Raw genomic sequence first — 23,078 nt, 5'->3', positions numbered from 1 at the left:
CGGAGAGGCAGCGTGTGGGCGACCTCCACAGCGCCGTGGTCTCTCCCCTGCAAGAAGGACGACACAGGGAAAAGTTCATTCTCACCCCTGATCCCACGTGCAACCCTCCAGCAAGCCCTGCTGGCATTTGTTACCCTTTATTAGCATCGCGTATGTCCGTTTTGGCCCACCACATCAGAATTTTTGGGTTTTTTTTTAAATCATCTCCAGCAAGACAAAGTGTTGTCAGGCCCATATGAAGTCCCTGACGGACTAGAAGAGCAAGTAGCAGCGTCTGATGGAGCAGTTCAGAGAAGGCTGAGAACAAAGGGAAGAAGAGGCCTCCAAAAAGCCGAATTTTGAGCTAGCCAAAAGGGATTACTAACTAGATCAGCATTTTAAAAAAGCTGAAGTTTGAGGTCACATAGGCAGCTAAAAGAAGAAAAACTGAATTCTTTTGCAGGTCAGGTCTGTCAAATGCTAAGGCAGCTTCCTGCCCCCCCCCCCATCATCTTCCCCCTCCCCCTTTTTTTTAGCCAATTTTCATGAATAATTACCATGTTGAAAAAAATAGCAGGGATATTCTAAAATCAAGTGAAATTAAAGATAACATCATGAATAAGTGGGAGCCTGCAGCTCCCAAGAAAAGCTTTAAAATGACATTTAGAACATCACTGTCGGAACAATGCAGTTTACAATCCTGATCCTAAAACAACATGGCAAGATTAATCTTACATAAATGCATTATCCTTAAGCTAAAGTCTTGATGAAGTGAAACAGACCATTTTAAATTAATGCAACATAAAATACGGCACCCATGTAAAATCCAAGCAAGTTTCAAGCTGTGCCTATGGCAGCCCTCGAAATAGCTGAAGAAAGCCCAGCTCTGGTTGACATAATGTATTAAGTGCATCTCTTTTGTTAATAGATTTAGAAAATTCCTAATTAAACCTGGCCCGAGATTCATGACATTTACCAGTCAAAGTTTGGTTTAAGTCAGAAAGATTTGCAACAAAATTAAAGAAAAAAAAGCTGCTGTACAGACGGCAGTATATTTGAAATGTAGGAAACAGTAACTGAGTGAGAGATGTGATAAAACTTCCTTAGTTGGATGCTGAATTTCCTGCAGTAAACCAAGAAAGATGCTTTACATTTTTGCGCGGCTGCATCACGCTTGAGAGACAGAGCCACAATTCCAGGAGGAGGCATTCATCATTAAAACGTCTCGTATCGAACCGGCTCTACGTACACGGGGGAGCGCAGCGGGGTTTCGCCGAGCTGGGGGAGGAGGGGATGGGATGGCAGGAGCCTTGCCCCAGTTTCCCTGGGTAAGAACTGAAAAAAAGGGTGTAATTAGAGGTGCTTTTTTGGGATGGATAGGCTGCTGGGTGCTGGGCAGCAGGGGCGTGCCCCGCGGGTCCGGGCACCACCTGCCCATGGACCACGCAGCACTGGGGACCCGTGAAAAGGCTAATCCGTCCTCCTCCCACGCGGCCGGGAGGTGCAGAGGGGCCAGGGGCAGTGGCTGGGTGGGTGACTTGCAGAGGGGCCAGGGGCAGCGGCTGGGTGGGTGACTAGACCCCTCCAATGCACAGCCGTGCTCTCGGTTTCACCGTGCCAAAACCTACCCAGCACCTCACTCCCTTGTATCTGCACCATCCCAAGGGGGCAGAGGAAGGCGCACCCTCTTACCTGTCCAAAGTGGAACCAAACTTGTGGTTTCCACAAGATCAAAAGCTACCGCTCAGCATGTGGGTTTAAAATACGTCAGTGGGCCAGCGAGGTTTGTGAACCAGCTGATACATAGCTGGATTGAATTTTTCCTGAAGTGTGAACAATTTACCATTTTAAAAAGTAGGCTTTCTTCACGTTCAGCATTTCAGAGGGAGAGAAAAGCACGGCTTTTTCATAAATGAAACCTACAGCTTCCATGCCAAAAGCTGCTTTCATATCGACTGCTAGGGCTTTTCACCAGTTAACAGGAAAAATCAGTTTGCCTGCATGTTAATATATTGGAGACAGATTATTGCGTGACATTGAAATAAATCGCAATAGTCAGTTTGGAGTACAGATACCTCTCCAGTTTGCTGGCAAGGGGAAAGTGTTGGGACAAGAACTGCAGCTGCTAATCCTGTCTGTAATGCTCACAAGCCAACGGACATACAATACATGCATATTACTCAGATGCTGGTACAGCAGCCTCCATGATTCCTTGATTGTTTGCATTATAATCTCCATATGTATGAACGAGACAAATTAGGTTGCCATTTATTTGTTCATTATCTATTATTTTGATTAATGGAATTCTTGTTCTCAGAATAACTACTTAAAAATAACATTTGCAATAATGAGGACTGAACTATTAATCATGATCTTTTAAAGAAACTCTGCAAGGAACTGGGGCAAGACATTTCATATGAACAAATGTCATAAATAGGACCTCTAACAGACAGTGCTAAAATCTCAAATGCAAAAAAGAAACCCCAACCAAACCCAGAAACTAATGGTCTAAATAACTTTTTCATCTGGGTTTGGGTTTTTTGGTGCTCCTCCCTTCCCTCTGAAGTTGCTTTAGGACAAGCAGGGCATGTCCTTTAGGACATGTATTCATGCTGGTCTGTAAAAATGCTAGAGGTGACAAGATGCCCCCAGCCATTCCCCCAAGCCCCACTGCCATATATACATTGTTTTCCTGATGGTTCATTCCAGCCTGTGTATCTGCCAAATTCTGACTATTCACATTTATTCTATCTCAAGTATTGAGCACTTCAAGAAATATTTTTAAATAGTTATAGTGGAGAAAATTGAGGCTTATGAACTCCTTAATGACGGTAATTCACCCCTGTCACACAGGGCCTACTACGCACCTCTTTTTTCAGTGACAAGGTCCAAGAACTGTGGTGTCCATGGCTCTTTCACAGAAAAGGACCCTCACTGCCTTCCGGCATGTGGAAAGCTTCAGCCAGAGATACCCATGATACCAACAGTTCTTTTTTTTTGTTCTGGGCTTTAGCTTTTAGTTCATTTTCCGTCAGCAAAAGGCTGTTTCTCCAGAGAAGTGAAAGGCTGGAGTTTCGGGGGTTTTGCTCATTCCACTCATACAAAAGGCAGAGAACTCGGTGTCTCTGGCTCCAGCACCGCAAATACGCTTTGCATATATATAGTCTCAATTAGACAGAACTCTTCCTCATTGCTAACCAGTAAATCATGCCTCTTGAACACCCAATTACTTGTCCCTTAAAATTTTTAGAGCATATTATATGACACAGCGCTGATAGAGGATAAACTATATTCCTAAAGCAGGCCAAGTTTTTATATGTTTTTAAAAATGCAACAGAAGAAGTTAAAACGCAAGGCATACGTGTTAGAAATTGCTACCACTGCTGTCAGCCTTTGCAAAAGCAAGCTAGAGACTGACTCCTGTGCCACTGAAGGCACTTGGGAATCGTGCTTCTGGCTGCAATGTCGCAGCATCAGGCACCGACTCTGAAATGACCCCCTGCTTTAGGACAGCTTTGCTCTGGGAGCTGCAGCGGCTTCCGTGATTCATGTGGTCGCAGGGAACCTTCCGAAAGGGAGCCAGCTTCTGTCTTGCCATATATAAGCAATCGGAGTGTGCTCCCCGAATTCATGCCTACTAAATCAGGTCTTTGGATGCTGCTTAGTGTATTCCAAATTAAGATACATATTCATTGTGGATAAGCAAGCTTAATTACGGATATATTGGGATATTTAGCATTTACAAAAATATTCAGAATATTCAGTATGTTTAATATGGCAGCGTTTCAAGAGAATCTACATGACTTTGCACAGATTGTACTGACTTGGGGTACGTAATGAGCATTTTTTTTCCTTTAGACAAAGAGGAGTAGGAAATATTCCAGAGTTCATGGGAATTTCGTTTGATGTAAAAATGGTGGGGGTTTTTTTTGTTGTTTTGTTGTTTTTTTTTGTTTTTGTTTTTTGTTTTGTTTTGTTTTTTGTTTTGTTTTTTTAAGCATTCAGGTAGAAGTACAAAACCACAGAAAATAATGTTACGAAGGAGAAGAACATCTTTTCCTGTATTTTGTTTTTATTTCATTGGTGCTGATGACAAAGCATTAAACGCAGCCCACTGCTAATATTATCAAAACTTGGGTGTATATGGTCTTCTTTACACACCCCTATAGGTGGCCTACTTTTCAGTGATGCTGAACACCTGCATCTCTAGTTGGTGGTTCATTAACCAGCTAGTTTCTTATTTAGACACCTAAATATAGATTTAGCTGGCTCATTTTTTAAAAAGCCTGGCTATAGACCCTATTTTTAACGTGTGGAATTAAAATTATTCTGTGAGAAAACTGCCATATAATGTCACACTGTTGTAAGCTACTATGCTTTAAAAGGACTTTAAAAGCCCTACATAACATTCTTTCACATAGGAAACCTTTAGAGATGATCTTCTGGTTGACTACTGAAGGGAATGGAGGAACTGTGAAATACTAATGTTAATATTTTTACTCTTTAGCAGACTACTCAGGGGAAGATATTTTACCTGTAAGGAGGAAACATTATGTAAAGTGAATCATTTCCACTTAACATTAAAAAAAAACCCCTTTCATTCTCAAGCTACTGTACATGGTAACTATTGTTTCTTGCTCAGAGCATGTGCATGGCACTTCTGTAACTTGAACTGACTTTACACCGCAAACTCTCATATCTGCCCCCAATTAAGAAATGAAATGAAGACACAGAATGACAATGTTTAAAGTGGGAAATTGTAATGTTACCAGAATGCTGCAGGCATCGTTCTCAGTGCGAGCTCGTTTCTGTGCTTCTAAAGGCCCCTACAGCTGCAGGTAGCAATGAGCGTATTCCCTCCCTAACGCCCAGGGAATGTGCAGGTGGAGTCTTCTGGGGGAGCACAAAGCCTGCTCCCCGTGAGAACAGGCAAAACGGCAGACAACTGAGTAACCCTAACCGACACAGACGCTGACAAACGGAGACAAAGGCTGATACCGAGGAGCAAACAAGACAAAAGAAAGGGAACTATCTCCTGACGAAGTGATCATACCGCAGTTTCTGTGGAAGAAATACTGACTGGCAAGAGACGAAGCGATTCACAAAGCTTAACTCTTACCCAGTATTCTGCTGTACTGAGAGATGCTGTAATTTAATCAAATACTTTAAAGACAAATTGACACAGACTGAAACTGCAAGAGCGAACTACATTTGCATGGAAGAAGTTAGTCAATAAATTCTGGCATGGCAGTAGTTTACAAAGGCAAGATTATGAGTAAATTTATTGTGCAATAATATAATCCGAATTACAAAAAGAGCCCAGATGTGGACTGAGCTGCCCCATCTCTTTTTGGATAGATACAGCCATTTCAGCATTTTTTGGAAACGTGATATTACGTTGTCTTTTAGAGGAAAAAAGACCAGATGCCTTCAGAATAAAACCATGAGCATTAAAAGATTAAGGAGCATTTTAAAGATGCTTAGGTTTACTAAATCTACATTACTAAACCAATGAGAATCAAAGAGTCTGCTCTTTGAAGAGTATAGTTCTCCAACTTAGCATAACCTTGCTGCTGTTGTTCCACAACAACTACTGAGTGCTATGCCATCTTTATGAGAGTTGCTGGCCACTCCTGTGGCCTGATGGCAACTCAGATCCTCCTGTGGTAGCAGCTGGGTTCCCCACGTAGCCTTTGGGCCAGAAAGATGCAAGTGCAACAGAGAAGGTGCTAAAAGTCTCAATGAAGGGTGCAGCATGTGAACTATGCGATGTGGTGGTGCCTGGTGAGGATGTTTACTGAGCAAGTAGAAACCAACTCCTAAACTTCACAAAAGCACGACCGCCACAGAGATGCATTCTCTAAGCATAGCCAAAACCATCTGCAATCATTTAGTGAGAGACAGGTGGACAGGAAAAGTGCTGTAGTCAAAACTAAGCTAAAAACATGGATGAAAGAAAAAGTGAGTAATGTTGGAGGCCGTTTCACAATGAAAGGAAACTGCCCATGAGAAGGTGTGCCCTGAAACCCACCTGCCAGGCTGGAAGATGGAGTGGGAAGGTCCAGGTTACGACACTAGTCTCCAAAGACGTAAGACACATGAAACAAATACAGTGTAATGGTTTTCTATGTAACAGCTTTGTCATGTATAATTCAGAGTGCTGAGAAGTGTTTGTTAAGACAGGAAACTCTGTATGCTAGAAACAGGAAAGCATACCACCACACAGAGTCCACAGGAACTGGAGGATGAGAGCCTTTCAAAGGCCAGATACTGGATATCGGGGTATGAATGCCCTTTATAAAAATACAGGCTAAGCATTAGTTGTATTGTTGCACCAGAAAACATGTTAGCTGTAAGAGCAAATTATTGCTAGGAATTCTTTATGTACTATCTCACTATTACATATCACTGCGCATTACAGAGTTACCTATCCCACCCACTCCCCAGTAAGTTGGTAACATGTTTATTTAATCACTAACTACCCGCTCTACAATTAACTGACTCTCTATATAACAGACTTCGATAAAACACTTAAAAAATTTAAGAGCTAAAAGTCAAGCAACACCGTTATTATTTATACATGTTATAAAACAGTCAGCGCTTTAGTGATGAGTATCACTGTGCAACTTTTTCCCAGCTACCACATTAAAAACCAAACATCCAATTAATTGTAAAACATACTTGTTTTGGGGCATCTGCGGAGGTGGTGTGAACTTCAGTACCTCGGAGTCCATTAGACTCAAATATCACTGTGGGAATAAGGGGGCTTGTTAACAGATGAACATTCAAGCTTCGTTAGTGTGTCTACATTATTTGAGACCATTACAGATTAACCACGTTCAAAAAAAGACACCAGCTACTAGCCTGTGGCCGGAAAATACCAATTTACCGTAACACTTACTGTAAGAGAGTGTGCTAATGGCAGCCTAGGGCCACTGCCCTTTTTAATTCAGACTTCGGCGCTGAAGAAAGCAATCACTGACAACATTAATTATCAGTGTATGTGTAAAGGGACCCTCTTCTTGCATTACTTACCATTTGGCCTCTGTCATTTTGCATCAGACTGGCTTATGTATGCATCATTCACACTTTTCAGGAGGAACCCGCTAGTCTCACTGTCTCATGCAATGCTCAGGAGGTCTCTCGACACCGGTGGCTTTAGCCTCTTACAGCCCCAACCACAGACTGCACCAGGTTAAAAATGGCTGGTAGGGATTTCCCGTTTTAGGCCTGACCGGTCTGCAGAAAAATCTTGTTTCCTGCAAAAATGTTCCTGTCAACAGCAACGATGAGGCAAAACAAAGCCTTATGTTGTGCTGAAAGGGGTACTTTGATTTCAATTTGTGCTGATGGCAACAGAATTCATTAGCATATTCATTTCTGAGTACCCTACTCTCTAATTAAAATAAAAGATTTGCAAACAGACTTATCTTAAATGCATTGCAATTTTATGGAGTTTGGGCAGGGATCAGGTAGGCAATATCCAGCGAACAAGAGCAACAGTCGTAAAAATTAAAAATCCTGTCTATTAGATTTAAGTACTAGAATGACTTAGGTTAACATGGTACGTGAAACTTAATTCCTGGTGTTTTGTTAGCTGGATCTGAAAGCAGGCAAGCAGGAAAGGGAGAAAGCAAGAGCAAGCACGAAAAGGTACCTGCGTGGGACCTCTGATGAGTCCTGAGGTGACTGGGTTGGGTAAAGCATTTTCCACATTCTCTGCAGACGCAGTCTCCTTGGCGTGTTTGTGTCCTGAGCATCCCTGTAGTCAGGAGGGAGAGAGGAAGGGAGGGAGGAGGGGGGAAGAGGAGAGAGGAAAGTTGAGAAGAAAACATTATGCCAGAAGAAAACATCATTAGTATGTCTAATGTGTCATTATGTGAGGCTACCTTCAGGCCCTGGATGACAACTGTCAGCCTTCATCTAGGCACTGGCTGACAGGCCAGGCACACACAGGACTGCAAGAATGCATAAATTACATTGAATTAAAAAATGCTCCCCATGATGTGCCCGCACCAGGACTGGCATGTCAGGTGTGCGCTTTTCAGAGCAGCTGGATCCACTTCTCAGCCATCACCCAGCTTTGTCAAGCAGTACATCAGGCAAATCAAAGTGACTCCAGCGTGGCGGAGACAAGTCACATGGATAATAGGAAGTGAGTAGGACCAGAGCCCGACTGTCCCCCCCGGGCAGCAATACCTCAGAGACAAATGCAGAGCGAGTGGAGCCATCACAGACGGATCAAACCTTTCGCCCCTGCCTACCTGCCTGCCGGTGCTGCTTTGACCCTGGACCTCTGAGGCACAGACGAAAGACATCTGTGAATGAAAGTGTCATTCCGGACATTTTGAGCTGGTAGCAGTGCAGCAGCCTCCCCCCAGCCCTGCGTAAACATGTTTTCTAGGCCATTAGCATTTGTGGAAAACCACTCAAACCTCTCCTTTTTCTCCAAAGGTCAGTTTACAGCATCTGACTTAAAGGGCTGGTCTTTGTCTTTTTGCTGCTGATCAAAAAAGACACATTTGACTTTTATTGGGCTTTTTTGTTATTCAAAAAAAGAAAATAATGTTTGAACATCATCTTTTCTATTTTGGTAAAACGCCCTCCTCAGAAGGGAAGAGTTGATGTTTCCATTTGCCACCAGAATACTTGGGCTTTTAAGGAAATTCTCAGGGGGTTGTTAGTGGAAGTGAAGTTTCAGCTTTTCTTTCATTTTTTCCCCCCTCTTACAATATTTTAAAAGAATAAAATTATGAACAAAAAAGTGGCAACACCCCCCCCACACACACACAATTGAAAAATGAACTGCAGCATGCCAGAGGGCTCATCTGAAATACAGATGCTGTACCTGAAAATGAACGGAAAAGAAGATGGGCTGCCATTTACTCTGCTGGTGTGGCATCAAGTGTCCTGCGATGGTTTTTACCACAGCATATATTGAAAAAGAAATGTCTGACTGCAAAAAAAAAAACCCACCACCAAAACCCACTCACAAATTGTTCTCTCTTTTTATAACAGCACCTCCTGCAGATGGCAGCACAGTCTGTATAATGTAGCTGAACACGCTCACTCCCAGCAATTAAGTTCCTGGCAGTCAAATACAAGATCGTGAATTCAGGGCCAAATCCAGTTCACATATACCGCTCCCCCAACACACACACACAAAACCCCGCCCCAAAATCACAAAAGTTTCAATGAGAGCTTCACCATACTGCAACGAGAGCAGGTTTGCCTTGCAATGCAGTCAAGATTAAAGCAGATTTTCTTGTCTGTTACGAGCATTTTCCCCTGACTGGCTAGAACTACAGCTGCAAGCTTGAAAGCAAAGCTGAGCAAAGCATGTTGGGCGCCCAGACGTGGCCTCTACCGGACCACTGTGATGGCCACCAGACAGGCTACCGGCAGAGCAGCTCCCCTGGAGCCTGGGAGACCTGGGTTCCTCAGGTGGTTTTCTGCCACCTCTGGAAAGACACTGAATCTCTCTATACCCCAAGGCTCTCTCTGTGAAAAGCAAATACGCTTGTCTCAGCAGCCATTATGGGCCTGATCCGACAGCCTTCATGGAAACACTGCTCTCGCCTGAGTCGCATGAGGCAGGTTGAGAATGCTGTTGTAAAGCCAACATGCCCTGTACAAACGCCGAAGGTGAGCAGGTTAGGACTTAGTCATCTAAGTCCTCCCTGGCACTCACTTTATCATAGTTATTTAAAGAACAGGTGGAAAAAATGGATTGCTTCCAGGTATATTTGCCACTGTTGCACTTCCTAAGGAGGACCATAAGGCTTTTGATAGTTCAGAGCTTTGAGCTATGGGCATCACCGCTGCAACACAATACCCTTAGGAGTCATCACTCAGGTTATCCTATATGTGAACAAAAGAGGGTGGATGATTACAGGTGTTTGCAAATTAAGGTAAATAAACGTGACTATCTGAATAGGAAACCGATGCTCAAAGCTGGTCTCAAAGGAGCCCCAGGGAGCGAGTGCATCTGCTGCCATAACCCAACCTTTCCTAATGTGGTGATTCATGTAAGTATCATGAATAAAATAAATACCCACTATTAAATCTAACAATAAGATTCTCTCTACAAGGGTTTGGGAAGATTGGGCAGCATGAAACAAACCTAGCCTGAGCACAGCAAGATTTGTGTTTGTGGCTGTATCACAACAGTACATACAACAACTCTCTCTTCCAAGGATACACTGGAATAGACACAAATGTAAAAAGAAAGGATCCCAAAAATAAATCAAATCACTCTAAAGGAAGCTGAATATTGCCGTATCACACAATAAAATATTCTACTATGATCCAAGATGAGGTAGTATACCAAACATCCAAGTAAAGCCTATTAGGAACATTCAAATGGGCAAAAAAAACCATGACAAACAGTATACCTAAGTGGGATTTTTGGTTGTTGTTTATGTCATGATTGCCATATTCACATTGCTGTATTAAGATTTAATTGTGTGATGCATACTGACTCAGAGGGCACAGAATAGGGCCGTGTATTATTTCAGACAAGGTTCATTTACCCTCCTCTATTCACAGTTGGTAGGATCTTGTTCCTTTTGCCTGCAGCAGCTTTTTATTTTAGTGCTATGAAAACCAGTCATCATGCCAATTGGTTTGGAGATCCATCAACAACCTAGAAGTTGTATATAAAATAAAGACAAGCTACATAAAAAACCAAAGCTTCAAATTCTGAAAACTTGATCGCTGTAAAACACTTGGAACGAAAGAAGGGATTTCAAAGCAGAGATGGGCACCAAGTAACTCCCTCTTGAAGTATGTCTGGAATCACTGCCCAGCAAAAACATTTTGGCAGTAAAATCCCTCTTTTAAAAAGCAGGTAGAGACCTCACTGGAAACCCTGCCTCTACTTTACTTTGCCTCAAACGGTCCTCATGTTTTTTCAGGTGCCTGCATTCACTAAGTCAGCTTCTCTAGTTCCTGGCTTTCACTGTTTCTCTCCATTCCTCTTAAGATGGCTGGGAGGTCACTGGATCGATAAGATTCCTCTGAGCAGGCTGACAAAATTTAGTATTAAATAACATCAAGGAGGACACTCATGTGAAAATATCCCAAGTTGATAGTGGAACAATTAACTTTAGAGAAGGAAGCGGGCAGGGACAATTTTTAGACAACATCCCTAGGCATTGGGATGGCAAAAGCAAAGTTGGTTGGACAAAAACAGGAACACTGCCCCTGCATTTTTAGAAACCCAGCATCTCCTCTGCTTCCTTAACAAAACCCAGGAGCCTGATGTTAGTTGCAATCATCACGCAGTCTCTAACCACCTGCGAAACGATCTACTCAATAGTAAAAAATAACAGTCAGCTCCTACGCAGCATTACTTTTTAAATGATCAAGCAAAACTGATAATGGAGTGGTTGAAAGGTGCACCTTGTGGACTATTCCAGAGATTTTGCCTTTCTGTATTCCCCAAAAGGCCTTCCACCAAGACCTGACCAAATACTATGGCTCCTTCCTTGCCTCACAGCTGCCAGAGCAGTCAACTTACACACACCTTCCCAGCACTAGACCATAGCAGTCCTTAGACTATCAGCTTCCAAATGTCCTGGGTTTCATCCCACTTGCAAAATGGGGTCACAAGCTCCATTTAACACACACCTTTGACAAAACAGAGAGCAATATGTCAAGTGAGGATGCTAGAACACTGGTCTGGAACATTTGCTCTTTCCACGTGGAATTCAGTTCTTGCACAACTTTTATTAAGAGAAAAAGCATACAAAAACCAGGATGGTTTACAAATGGTGAGAGCTGGGACTATGGCTCCCATTCTACTCCCCTACACGCCGCCCCCCATCTCGAATAATAAATCAGTGTGATTTTCAATTTCCACCGAGACAAACTAATTCTGGCAGATAGTCAAAAGAGCATGGTTTCAAATGCAAATACAAAGGGGTTTTTTTTTGTGGCGTATCCCTCTTCTTTTTACGTGGCAGTTGACTGGCAAGAGACAGAAGGAGAGCTCTGATAATTTTTTAGTCCCTGAACTTTTAAACTGGCTATTTGCACAACTACCTTTCCTTGCTTACGTGAATTAGCAAGCACAGATTCTGCCCTACCTCTTTTTAATTACAAACATAGAAACAGATCAAAAGAGTATTTTGAAAAATATGATAGCAGTCTTTGGTATGGACAAGGAAGATCTTAAGACTTTTGTCAAGAAAGACAAAGGACAATGATAAGTAATTATCTCTGTTATTGGAAGGCTTGTTTGCAGACGAAATTGAACAAAACCTCCAAAATAACATCACAGATAAGCCCCAGAGGATGTTTATTTTGCCTGAAGCAAAAAGATTATGACACGTGCCAGCACCAGCGTATCAGAGGGATCTTCGCGTTGACAGCACATCTATGTAACTTTAGCCTGCTTGAAGCGAGGGGACAAAGGAACAGTAATACTCCAGGTGGAACCAGATACATTTAACCTGTGACAGAAATGTCACACAGTGCACAAGGGGGATGCTGCAATGTTGGAGATCCATAAACAAACCTATTCAGGCCCATCCAGAAATGATAAAAACAATGAACTTGTAAGCCCAACCGTTAAAGGGAGAGAAGGAAAAAACTGTGAAACAGCATGTCATGGCTCTGACTGAAGCAGGAACAAGCAAGTCATGTCCTCAGCTATGGAAGGGCTTGTGAAAATCTTACCTGCGTGATCCAGGACAGGGCTGTTGGCACCGCAGGTTTGGTACAACGAAGCAAGGTCCTTTGGAATGTATGTTTTAAAGATATTTAAAATGTCCAAACGTTTCTCATGTCCGTCTGACCCCGGATCCTGTTTGCTGGAGTGTAAAGCTGGAGGAACTCCCGCGGTGCTAGGCTGGGGCTGCAGCAGTGGACTCGCTCGCGCTACTGCTGCGCAGTTTGCCAATGTCCTCATCTCATTCCCAGCCTTCACGTGAGACTCTCTCTGAGGCACCAATGGCTCTTCGTATTTAGCGTACTGCTCGCTTTTACACAGAGGATGATACTGTGACAGTGGGTTGAATTTGGCTTTCATGGAGTCGGATGCACAGTTCTTACCTGGAGGGGCAAAACTAGTACTTCCTTGGGGAACCATGTACTTTTCTACTTGCTTACTGTTGGTGGGCTGTGTGCTAGGCCTGGATACGACTGCCTGAGTAGGTGTTGCACTTCTGCTATAGGCTCCCATTTGCATAAGTTTGGAATTCGCTTCATGTTTACCTTTTTGTTGTGCTGCTATGCTGTATTGCTCCTGGGAATGGTTTAACTTGGGCTGTCTATACCCATCCAGACCTGATAATCGTGGACCACAGTGGCCGAAGGCATGACCGTCTTTTGACTGATGAGTACTCCCAGACTTTGCAGTCATCCCAGCAGAAAGAGAGCTGCTTTTGGACCCTGGAAATGCACTTGGCACTTGAGTGCGTGTAAATCTGGCAACGGGCAAAGGCTGGCATTCCTTACCTCCGAGAACAGGAGGGGGGCCGGTACGCCCACTCCTTGCCAGAAAGACCAGGTTGTTTTTAATACTCTTGAATCCATTCTGTTGAACCCAAGGGGGGACCATCGAATTACAGCTGATTTTGTGCAAAATTCTTTTGTGCATCCACAGGACTTCAGGGTAGTAAGTCTTGTGACTGCAGAAAGGACATGGGTAGACAATTAAAGCAGCCTGCAAGGATGTATTCAGATTTTTATTGCATGAATTATCCCTTGTTGATTTTTCACTCAAATCGAGTGGAGCTACCTCTTGATCTTCAGCACCTTTTTCTATCAGAGGATGCTCCCTGTGTAAGTCTAGCAAATTTTCTCTAGCACGACTAGTCTGCACTTCAAGTGACATTTTCAAGTCCATGACCATGTTTGCAGGTGTCTGGCCCACACAGGAAGCAAAGCTAGCAACGCGACTGGAGCAAGGAAGTCCTTGGCTGTGGTGAAATGCTGGCATCTTTACATCTGCCGAACCTTTTAGATCTTGGTATTTCAAAAAGGGTTCCTTGATGACACTCTCCAATGCTGACACTAGGGCAGGAATCTCTGATTTAGATTCCCTGGCCTCATTTTCTCTGGCATTGCGGCTTCCCAGCGTCGGGAGTTCATCCAACTGAGATGTTACCATTGGGGTTTCCTCTTTAGAAAAGTTGCAGTGGTATGGCTTTTCATCTGAATGGGACAAACAAAAAGACATCATTGTCATTTTATGCAGAAAGGAGCCCAAAAGACAGAGCAGAATTCAAGATTAGAGTAAGATAGCAGGAGAAAAAGCAAACTTTGGTATTAGTATCGTAATGACATGCTACAGACTAAATGTACTGTATAAGCAAGAAAATCTTGAAATAGGATAACAGTTCAATTTACTTTTAAAGATGACTGTGAAGTCTGGATAAACTCTCTAATGCTGCATGTTCATAACATTTTGAAGAAAGAACGATTCAATAATACACCCATGTTAAAATTTTGGGACTGCGAGAAAAATAAGCAAATATGGAACCATTTAACCCTTTAAGAAAAGCAAAGATAATGGAGCCAGATAAGACTGACCTAGTTAAAGGTCTGTCAGCGCTTCCATTACAAGCCCCTATTTTCAAAGGGTTTATAACTCAGCAATAAAAATTGGCTCCACATGGAAACCAAGCATACAAGCAGGTACAGCATACAGAATAAATTGCTCACTTAAGAGGGACTTTTGCAGTGGCCAACTACAAAAGATGAGTTATGGAGGATAGAAATTTTGAATTTTATGTCTATTACTTTAAAGCAGATACTTTTTTTTTTAACATACATTTACATTTGAGTCAAACTTTAAGAAAATTTTATGACTGCTCGATCCACTGAGAGATAAGGAATTCAACATTTTCAGCCGTTTAGATTATAGAATTCAAAGATGACTTTCGATTCTTTTGCTGGGAGCACGGCTACCTCTGTCTGCTCTCTGAGCAGCTGCTGAAGCCGTTGAATCCCTCCAAATCAGTTCACAAAACACTTCCACATAGATTTTCATCACAGCAATAATGCTTACTGCACTGAATCCATTTAACAAGTAACTGAACTGAATCATCTGACAAACTTTTAGTTTCAATTAACATAGAGTTAATGAGCCACTGTCAGGCAAGCGTAAGGAGACCATGCTCCATCTAAAATGTCACGAGTCCAAAGTGATCACCGCTTCCGTAGGAGGAGTGAGAATGGGAAAGGAGTGAACTGCTCTAGAGCTGCGTATCCTCTCGCATCAAGTCATAAAAGACGGCGCTTCAGAAAATCAAGTGCTGTTCATTAATGCAGCGCAGTGCCATGGGCATTACTCTGCATGGCACAGTGGAAGAAGCATGTCTTCAGCTGGAGTTTCACTGCAAATAAAGTCAACTTAGCCTCACCTTCAATTCAAGCAAAAAAATTCTTAAGCTTTTGTTTAATTCAAGGTAATTAGGTTAAAATAATCCATATATTTGCAGCCTTGCAGAGCTGAGTGCTCACTTTAAGATCATTTTCCTTTCAAACTCTCTAAGGGGGTAAATTCAGGGGGGGAAAAAACCCCACAACCCAGAAACTTGGTTTTCCTGTGTTGCAGGGGGCAAGGCTTTGGGAAAGCACATGCCCAGCACTACTAGCCAAATTTACAGTTTGAAACAAAGACACTGCATGCAGCGGTGAAATCTGACACTGCACATCTGTGTTATTTTCAAAGCACGTATGTCAAAGCCCAAAATATTTGTGCTCTTAAATAAGAATTTAAGGCTTCTCTTTACGATCAGAAGGAGTGGCTCCTTTGATCATCATAGTCAATAACAAAGCAAAGCAAAAACAACTCATTCAGTCCTAGCCATACTCAGCAGAGACTGAACCAACGTACTGGCAGAGGAGGGAGGTGGGGGACCACCGCCAGCCCCGCTCTCGAGGCCTGCGGAAATGGGAGGCTCCGGCTGCTCTCTGGTCTGCCCGTGCAGCCGTGATGATGGGCAGGCACCTGTGACTCCCAGATTGCTCTGCCTACCTCAGATACTCCTCAATGCTCTCTGACTTGGTCACTCCAGGTGGAAAATGTAGCATGAAGTAGGAAAAAGATGAAGGCACTTCTGAGGTCTATCTAGCTCTGCAGTTGCCACAATGCTGAAGGCATACGCAGTCAGTACAATATATGAAAATTTGTAAGGCTATTACGAATCATAGCTTCTAACATCTCTTTGTAGTGTCTTGCTAGATTCAATTCCTCTGATGTCTCACACGAGCAGTATTGAGCATACTCGGAATAATTTTAAACGCTTAGATCAGGAGTCTTAATAGCAGTATTTGTGTTAATTACTCAAACTCAACTTGCAGAAAAAAAAAAAAACAAGAACAAAAACCAAAAACCAAACCCACACCCCTAGCCCCCCTCCCCAAGATTTGGACAGACACGCTTTTCACCTGCAGGGCAACTAATACTTTTTCACCAGTACAAAGCACAGAACAGCCTAAGCTTTCCCCAGCCCCATCCTGCACTCCATCAGGGACCCGACACTCCAGATATTGACACCCAGGCTGAAACACTGCCACGTGCCATCCTCCCCGTCATGGCTGGTGGTCCAGGCTGGGCTGAGAGCAGGTAGCAAAAGCCCGGGGGGAAGAGGGAACGCAGGCAAGAGCAAGAGGAGACAGTACGTGACCCAATAATACAGGCAGAGCCTCTTTAGAAAAATAGATTAAATTTATTTCTGACTGCTCCCAGCCGCTTGCCCCAGCTGAAAAGGGGTACTAACAATCCTTTTAAATCACTGGTATAAAATATTGCTCTAACCAGCCCAGCGCAGGCATTACTGTCAACAGAAACTTTCAAGGTTTTATTATGGCCAGGTCAAAGCAAAAAGCCATGAATGGGATGCCTCTTGCACGATCTCCAGGGACCATAACTCACATTCCCCATCAAGAGTTCTTGGCTAAGCGTGCTCTCACTTTCTATCCTACAGCCCCTGCCATCTCCTCACATTTGCCTCAATTCCTTTGTTTCTTACCCCAAACAGCCATTCACCTGTTTTACTTAAGAGTGAGAAAGGTCCTTTTACCACATCCCTGAAGGGCTACAGTTTTTCTGTGGCACGGATAGGTGGCCAATAGCTGAAGCTGAGGAATTTTGCAAGGTGCCCTGCTAGGCAGTGGCTGCTGATGCCATCTCGTGCCTTCAGTTTGGCCATGGCTTCAAATACTGATGGCACTGCAGGCCACTGAGAGCAAAGCAGGACAGCGCGAGCGAAGCACTTAGCTATATAGGAAGCCATGGTCTAGAAACACAGGAACATTCAGGGGTTTGACCAGTTCTTCAGAAATACAGCTAATTGCCATCACTTAGTTACGTATCTTACGCAGGCAGACAAAAGTGACTCCCCTTCTCCCCCCAGCCCACCTTCCTCTCCCTCACATGCATGAACTCCACTGGTTTCCTCCCCAGCCCTGTTCCTCCACAAAACTGAATCGCAGAATGGGCCGCACAGCTGTTTTAATTCATGAGGCTTCCTATAAAGTAAACCAGGCTACAAGCCTGAGGACAATGAAACTGTGATTTCTATTCAGAAGAGCAGAACTGGCTAGAAATTGGCCCCTTTTCTGGCTAGCTTTACAGCACTAGGAGTCGAAGGGAAAGGAGCAGATGCAATGTGTTTGATTTTTAGTAAACATTTGATAGTGATTTGCACTTTGAGATGAATGCTGTGGCTCGATTTGAAAACTGGCTGCAAATAAATCATGATAAAAGCAAAGGATAACACTGGAAAAAGGTGCAATATTGCAAAGATCTGTATTAGGTCCTATTTCACTTTGTATTTTCTTTAATGATCCAGAAGAGACTCTAGACAGCATGCTAACTTACATCTCCAGGAAATATCCTATTTGGAGGAGCTGCAAAAATAACGGGGACAAGGAAATCATGCACAGGGACTTAGAGAGAAAAGAAATGCAGTCTGAAAATAATCAAATGAGATTCATTCTGGAAAAAAGCAGGCTAAGACAAGTGAAGGGAAACGATCCAAAAAACCCCATGCAGTGGGAGAATGAGATCTGGAAAGCAGCAATGTTGAAAATAACAGATGTTACAATAGATGGCAAGTTAAATATGAGTGTACGAGGCGAGGTTCTTCAGCTTAGCTTTCACAAATAAAAGTACACATTATAAAAATAAAACTACTAAAACTGAAGAAGACATATAACGGCCATGCTGGTCACATAATTTTATATACACACACATATATATATAAAAACTAAAATATATATACCATAGTAATGGGCAATATTTAAAGCCCATAGTAAGCACAATACAATGGGACAAAGCACAGGAAAAAAGGCAAAAAGCGGGTTTGCAGCAGAAAATTGAGGTCTTTTATCCTGTGAAAGGAAGGTCTAACAAAAATATTCCACGCCCTGAGAATATCTGTGCAGATCTGCAAATGCGTACAAATCAGAAGGACTTCAGAGAACTGCAACAGAAAGGTAACCGACCAGAAAATAAAGATAAAGAGTTAAGTACCCCTCACAGGGCTGAGGGAAGATGGGAGGGTGACGGGCCAACGCCTCCAGCCTCCCCAGGAGTGCCAAGCTCTAAAAGAGAGAATTATGTCATCCTGAGCACTGGAGTCTATCACAACAATCAGATATAATTGCACGCAGGAAAACTCGTGATGAACAGAAAAAAAATCCCAATTACGTGTATTTGCAGCTTGCAGAATAAACGTCAAGGGAAGAGATGGAACGCTGCTTGGACTGTAAAATCTATATGGACAAAACACAGATTATCAACACATGATAAAAATCCATCCTTTTCACAGGGAGGCAGAAAGCACGACGTCTGCTCTAGCAGCACAGCAAACCAAAAGCCCTCATAAGTTAATATCCACATGCTACAACTGCATTGTATACATAAGCCAAAACCAGCCTTCCTTTCATACTAATTCCCGAGGTGGTTAGCCAAGGAAAGGACTCCTGGAGCATTCAAAGGTGAGCCTGTGACCCTCCCTAGCAGCAGGTTTATCATCCGAGCACAGGTTGGGCTGTTCAAAGAGACCTGGTAGCTGTTTTGCAGAGGATGATTTGTCTTACACCAGCTCTGCCCCCTGTTCCAGCTGCTTGCATGTCTAGTTTTTATACTCCATGTGCTATCTGCCACCCCCTCTGCTTTCTGCTCTGGCTGTGTCACTCAGCAGATCCCCAATGTGATGGCAAAGCAGGTGTGAGGTGAGAGACAACTACTGCAAACCCTCTTAGGTTTTCCTACAGCACAAGGCCATGTGCTGCAATGAGACGCTGCGAAGAAAGAGTCCTGCTGTTTTGATACAAGATCCAGCTCTGCAAAACTCATCTTGCTTTACACGTTGTTAGATGGTTTTAGGTGCAGCTACAACAGCTCCCCAATAACTCAGAAAAAGAGATGACCAAAGATTAGACTGGAGTGCTCAGCACTGCAGGATGGGTCAGGCTAGCAGGTAAGAAAGTGATGCTGAAGGGCAGAAAGCACACGATGAACTAATATCCCTGCTTCCTCTCCAACTAATTTTAGAATTGACGGTGAGTGTTTTTGGCTGAGGCTTGAGGTTTTTTAACAGGGCAGAAACCCAACACGGCTCTTAAGATTGAGATGCTGGCTGATACAGATGGTTTACCAGGCAGCCAGCCCATCTCGCCCCGCAGAGGTTTTGCTGCGGCTATGTGAGGGGGAAAGGGAGTAATGCTGTCCTGCACCACAGCCCGGGAGCGCACAGAAAACGAGTCCCAGACGCACCAAGAAGTCCTGCCTTCGTCTGGCCATGAGCAAGATATTTCTGGTTTACACTGCACTGCTTTTCCTTATTATTTTTCATGAATTTTTTTTCCTGCCTCTTTTGTGGCTAGATGTTGAGGCTTTCCACTTCCACGCCATCAGCTGTACGTTTCTAACAACACTACACTGCCATCCTTAGCAAATCAACCCAGATCATGGGTTTACCAATCAGAACTAGCAGCCTTTTGGTATAGGTTGCATTCATGGTCTCCAGTCTCACTTTCTACACCTAAACCTTGCAGATCCTAAAGCGATTTCTCATTGACTTTTTAATCTCACGGCCAACAATTTGAGGGCAAGGCTGCATGATGGCCTCTGTCAACTTGCAACCAAGTATTTCTTGGGAAAGGATGCTGGCTATGGAAAAGCATCATCTTAGAAGTAGAGAGAGAAGAACTGCAGTTTTGTATCCCTGGTTTTTGGGAGTAGGCCCAGGGAAGGGAATTTTTCCAAACAAAGCAATTTTAAGGTTTTTAGGAACCGAACCTTAGCATAACAAAATGTAGCTTTTTTCCTTCCACTCTTTTCTTCCCAAACAGTACTACTACCATTGCCATGATGATTAAATGACTAATGCTTGAAGCCCTAAATTCAACTTTTATTACAACAATGCTATTTTTCAGCTGTTTTTCTTGCACATTTGTTTTCAGGCTTCCCTCTATTCCTGGAACTACGACATAGAGATTTATTCCAAAGTCCCATTTGCTTTGTTTCACTAACCTTACCCTCTGCAATTTCTAACTTTACCCTCAAGTTATTTTTTACTCTCACTGTTGAACACTTAAAACATTGTACCACCATGGCACAAGTGTGTAAATAGCTGAAGGGGCCCATTATATTGTTCTTTTCCTTCCCTCTGCAGAACTGGGGGACACTGCAGGGGATGAAAGGAGGACAGGCCAGCCGAGCCCACCTCGTAACACTCCCTGGTCCCCATTCGACTAATCTCTCTGGCATTGTCCGGGAGGACACCTGCTGCTTGTGAAAACAAAACCTACTGAGCTCTTACAATCCAGGCAGCAAAAAACATGAATAGGCAACCATCAAACTAATTCAATAAAGTTTGTTCAGTTCTGGACTGCACATGTTGAGGTTTTTGAATTATTTTAGACTATTACTGTTATTATCATCAGAGATACTGATTGCAGTAGTTTTGCATTTGGGAAAGAATCTGAAAGGCGACTAAAGTAATCAGGAAAGAAAACACATAAATTTTAGTTGATTAAATTTGAAACAATCTTTTAAGATGAGTGAAATCTGAGTCTGAGAACAGTTACAATATAGCACACAAAAAAAACCTTTCTACAAGGTATTCCCTAGCTCAGTAAAATTACAAATTCCTTTGCGCAGCAGAAATGCTTTAGAGTTATGTCACACTTCAAGGATCACTTTTTTCTTTTTTTTTTTCTTTTTAAAGAAAATGGACGTCTGAAACCATCCCCCATCCATACAGCCATAGAGGCAAATTGGGATTTCAAGCACAGAGAATAGGCACCAACAAAGTAAACGAGGAACTGGGTGGGAAAGGGTATCAGGTCCAAAATCTGCCAGGCTGAGGCGCACCTAGGTACCAGAGGCATGATGAAAAAAAGCCTGAAAGTTCACAGTAAACTTTTTTCTTTCTAGCTACTTGTCTATAATTTTCCCTGAAAGAGTATTTGGCTTTGTTGTTATTTTGGGTACCGATGCTACAAGCCTTCCAAAGGCCAACTGGCTGCAGGAGCAGCTCCATGTGCAAATTACTCCACTATCCCCTCAGGTAGTACCTTTTCATCACCCTCAGCTTCGCACAGGTGCACACCAAGTGCAACAAGCTTTGTGCTGAAGCCCAAACGCAAACTCTCTTCCAGCGCCGGGTGGTGCTTTGGGATCTGTCTCCCAGATATCAGCCCTTCCAGAGTCAACACAGACTTTATTTGAAGGTGAGGGAAGGAAACCATCCACAGCAGAGCACGTAATGAACTGAAAGTGCACGTGTGGGTAAAATGGCTGCTTCTGGCAGCGTGCCACAGACATGACATTTCCAGTGCTCATCACGTCTCTCTGTACCTCCTCAGCGAGATTTTTTTGTGAGCCATTATATACATGGTGCATTGGAATTTTGGGCAGCAGCAGTGCTAGCGACGACTTACCAAGCCTTTCACCTCCATATTCCTCACACAGATGTGCATGAGGGTAATCTCTGCCCAGCAGCAGGGGAAAAGCCCCACGAAATAATATGTATTTATCAGCCAGCGAAGCCGTAGCTTCTGATCTTAGTATTTCCAAGTTCCTTTTTCACCCTCCATCCACACTAGCTCAACCTAAGGGGTAGTTAAGGCTTCAGTGTGGCTTCTGCCAGTTCAGAAGAAAGCTTGTCCTTTAAATAAGGAGCTGCAAGGAGGTGACATCGTGCCCATCCGGCCTCCCACAGCAAGGCTGCGACTAGCGCACCCGACCGCTATGTGGTTGCCACATCCTGCTCACATCCCCAGCACAGCCTCTTCTGGGACTGGGTTTCCCGTTTGTGCTGCACAGCCCCTCTTTGCCCTGTGAGCTTCAAGAGCATCCCGATGCCTTCCTGTCTCACACTGGGCTGCTCCAGCTACAGCCGGGCAAAGCACGGCGCTGAGAAACCAAAGTGAATTGTCCACGTTAAACAGCTTTTGCACCTCTGTCCCCACCTGGCAACATTTCAAACCTGCTTTTCTTCCTTTAAGAAACGTAACGCCAAAGTGTGCAAGTGGATGCAGAAGAAAGGGTCCCTCCCCACCACTCGCAGACCAAACTGGGGCAAAGGCACTAGATCAGCTTAAAACATACAGGCACCTTCACAGCCCCCCATCACTGTCTGGATCCTGGGAAGCAGTGAGGGAACGGTAAGTACTTACCTCTAAATTACGGGTAAAATAGAGGGAGAAGCGAATACGTACACAGGACCAATATAAAAACACTTGCAGGGACTGCTTGCCAAAATGAAAACTGTACAATTTGGCATTGCCTTAAATGTTGCTGCTCATAATATACTTAAAGAAAATTATGGGATATAAAACCCCTGGAATGCTCTGCAAAATTAGGAAGTGATTAGGCCAGATGATACCAATTTGACTCTAACACAGCTTTGTCGTAATTCCAGAGTTAATAGCAATACCGTATGAACTGGTCCAAAACCTAAGCAGAGTACTTCCAGTACACTCTGTAGCTGCTAGGCATTTCTGCGTGTGTGGCCTGGCCTGTGAAGTCTGGTGCAGGTAGAAGGAGGACAAAGAAAGGGAGTAAGACCGTTAACACAGCAGGATACATAATTAAATCCGAGAGGGTGGATTTGGGATGGGGTGTTTTG

General features: G+C 43.4%; 1 protein-coding gene across 1 annotated transcript in view; it reads right to left on the bottom strand.

Moving 5' to 3' along the window:
• Positions 1-5: 5 nt before the first annotated feature.
• LOC104617687 (zinc finger protein 516-like) overlaps positions 6-23,078 on the bottom strand; it is a gene marked incomplete at its 3' end in the record, with an annotated part of 24,427 nt that continues 1,354 nt past the window's right edge. Inside the window, exons 2-5 of the mRNA XM_010283068.1 lie at positions 12,661-14,139; positions 7,637-7,741; positions 6,661-6,728; positions 6-47 (exon numbers count right to left, since the gene is read on the bottom strand). Of these exons, the coding sequence (XP_010281370.1) occupies positions 6-47; positions 6,661-6,728; positions 7,637-7,741; positions 12,661-14,139 (1,694 nt within the window). The remainder of the gene's footprint in view (positions 48-6,660; positions 6,729-7,636; positions 7,742-12,660; positions 14,140-23,078) is intronic.

The sequence above is a fragment of the Phaethon lepturus genome, unplaced genomic scaffold, assembly GCF_000687285.1.
Source record: "Phaethon lepturus isolate BGI_N335 unplaced genomic scaffold, ASM68728v1 scaffold49352, whole genome shotgun sequence".
NCBI classification, from domain to species: domain Eukaryota; kingdom Metazoa; phylum Chordata; class Aves; order Phaethontiformes; family Phaethontidae; genus Phaethon; species Phaethon lepturus.
This window is presented reverse-complemented; position numbering and strand designations above follow the sequence as displayed.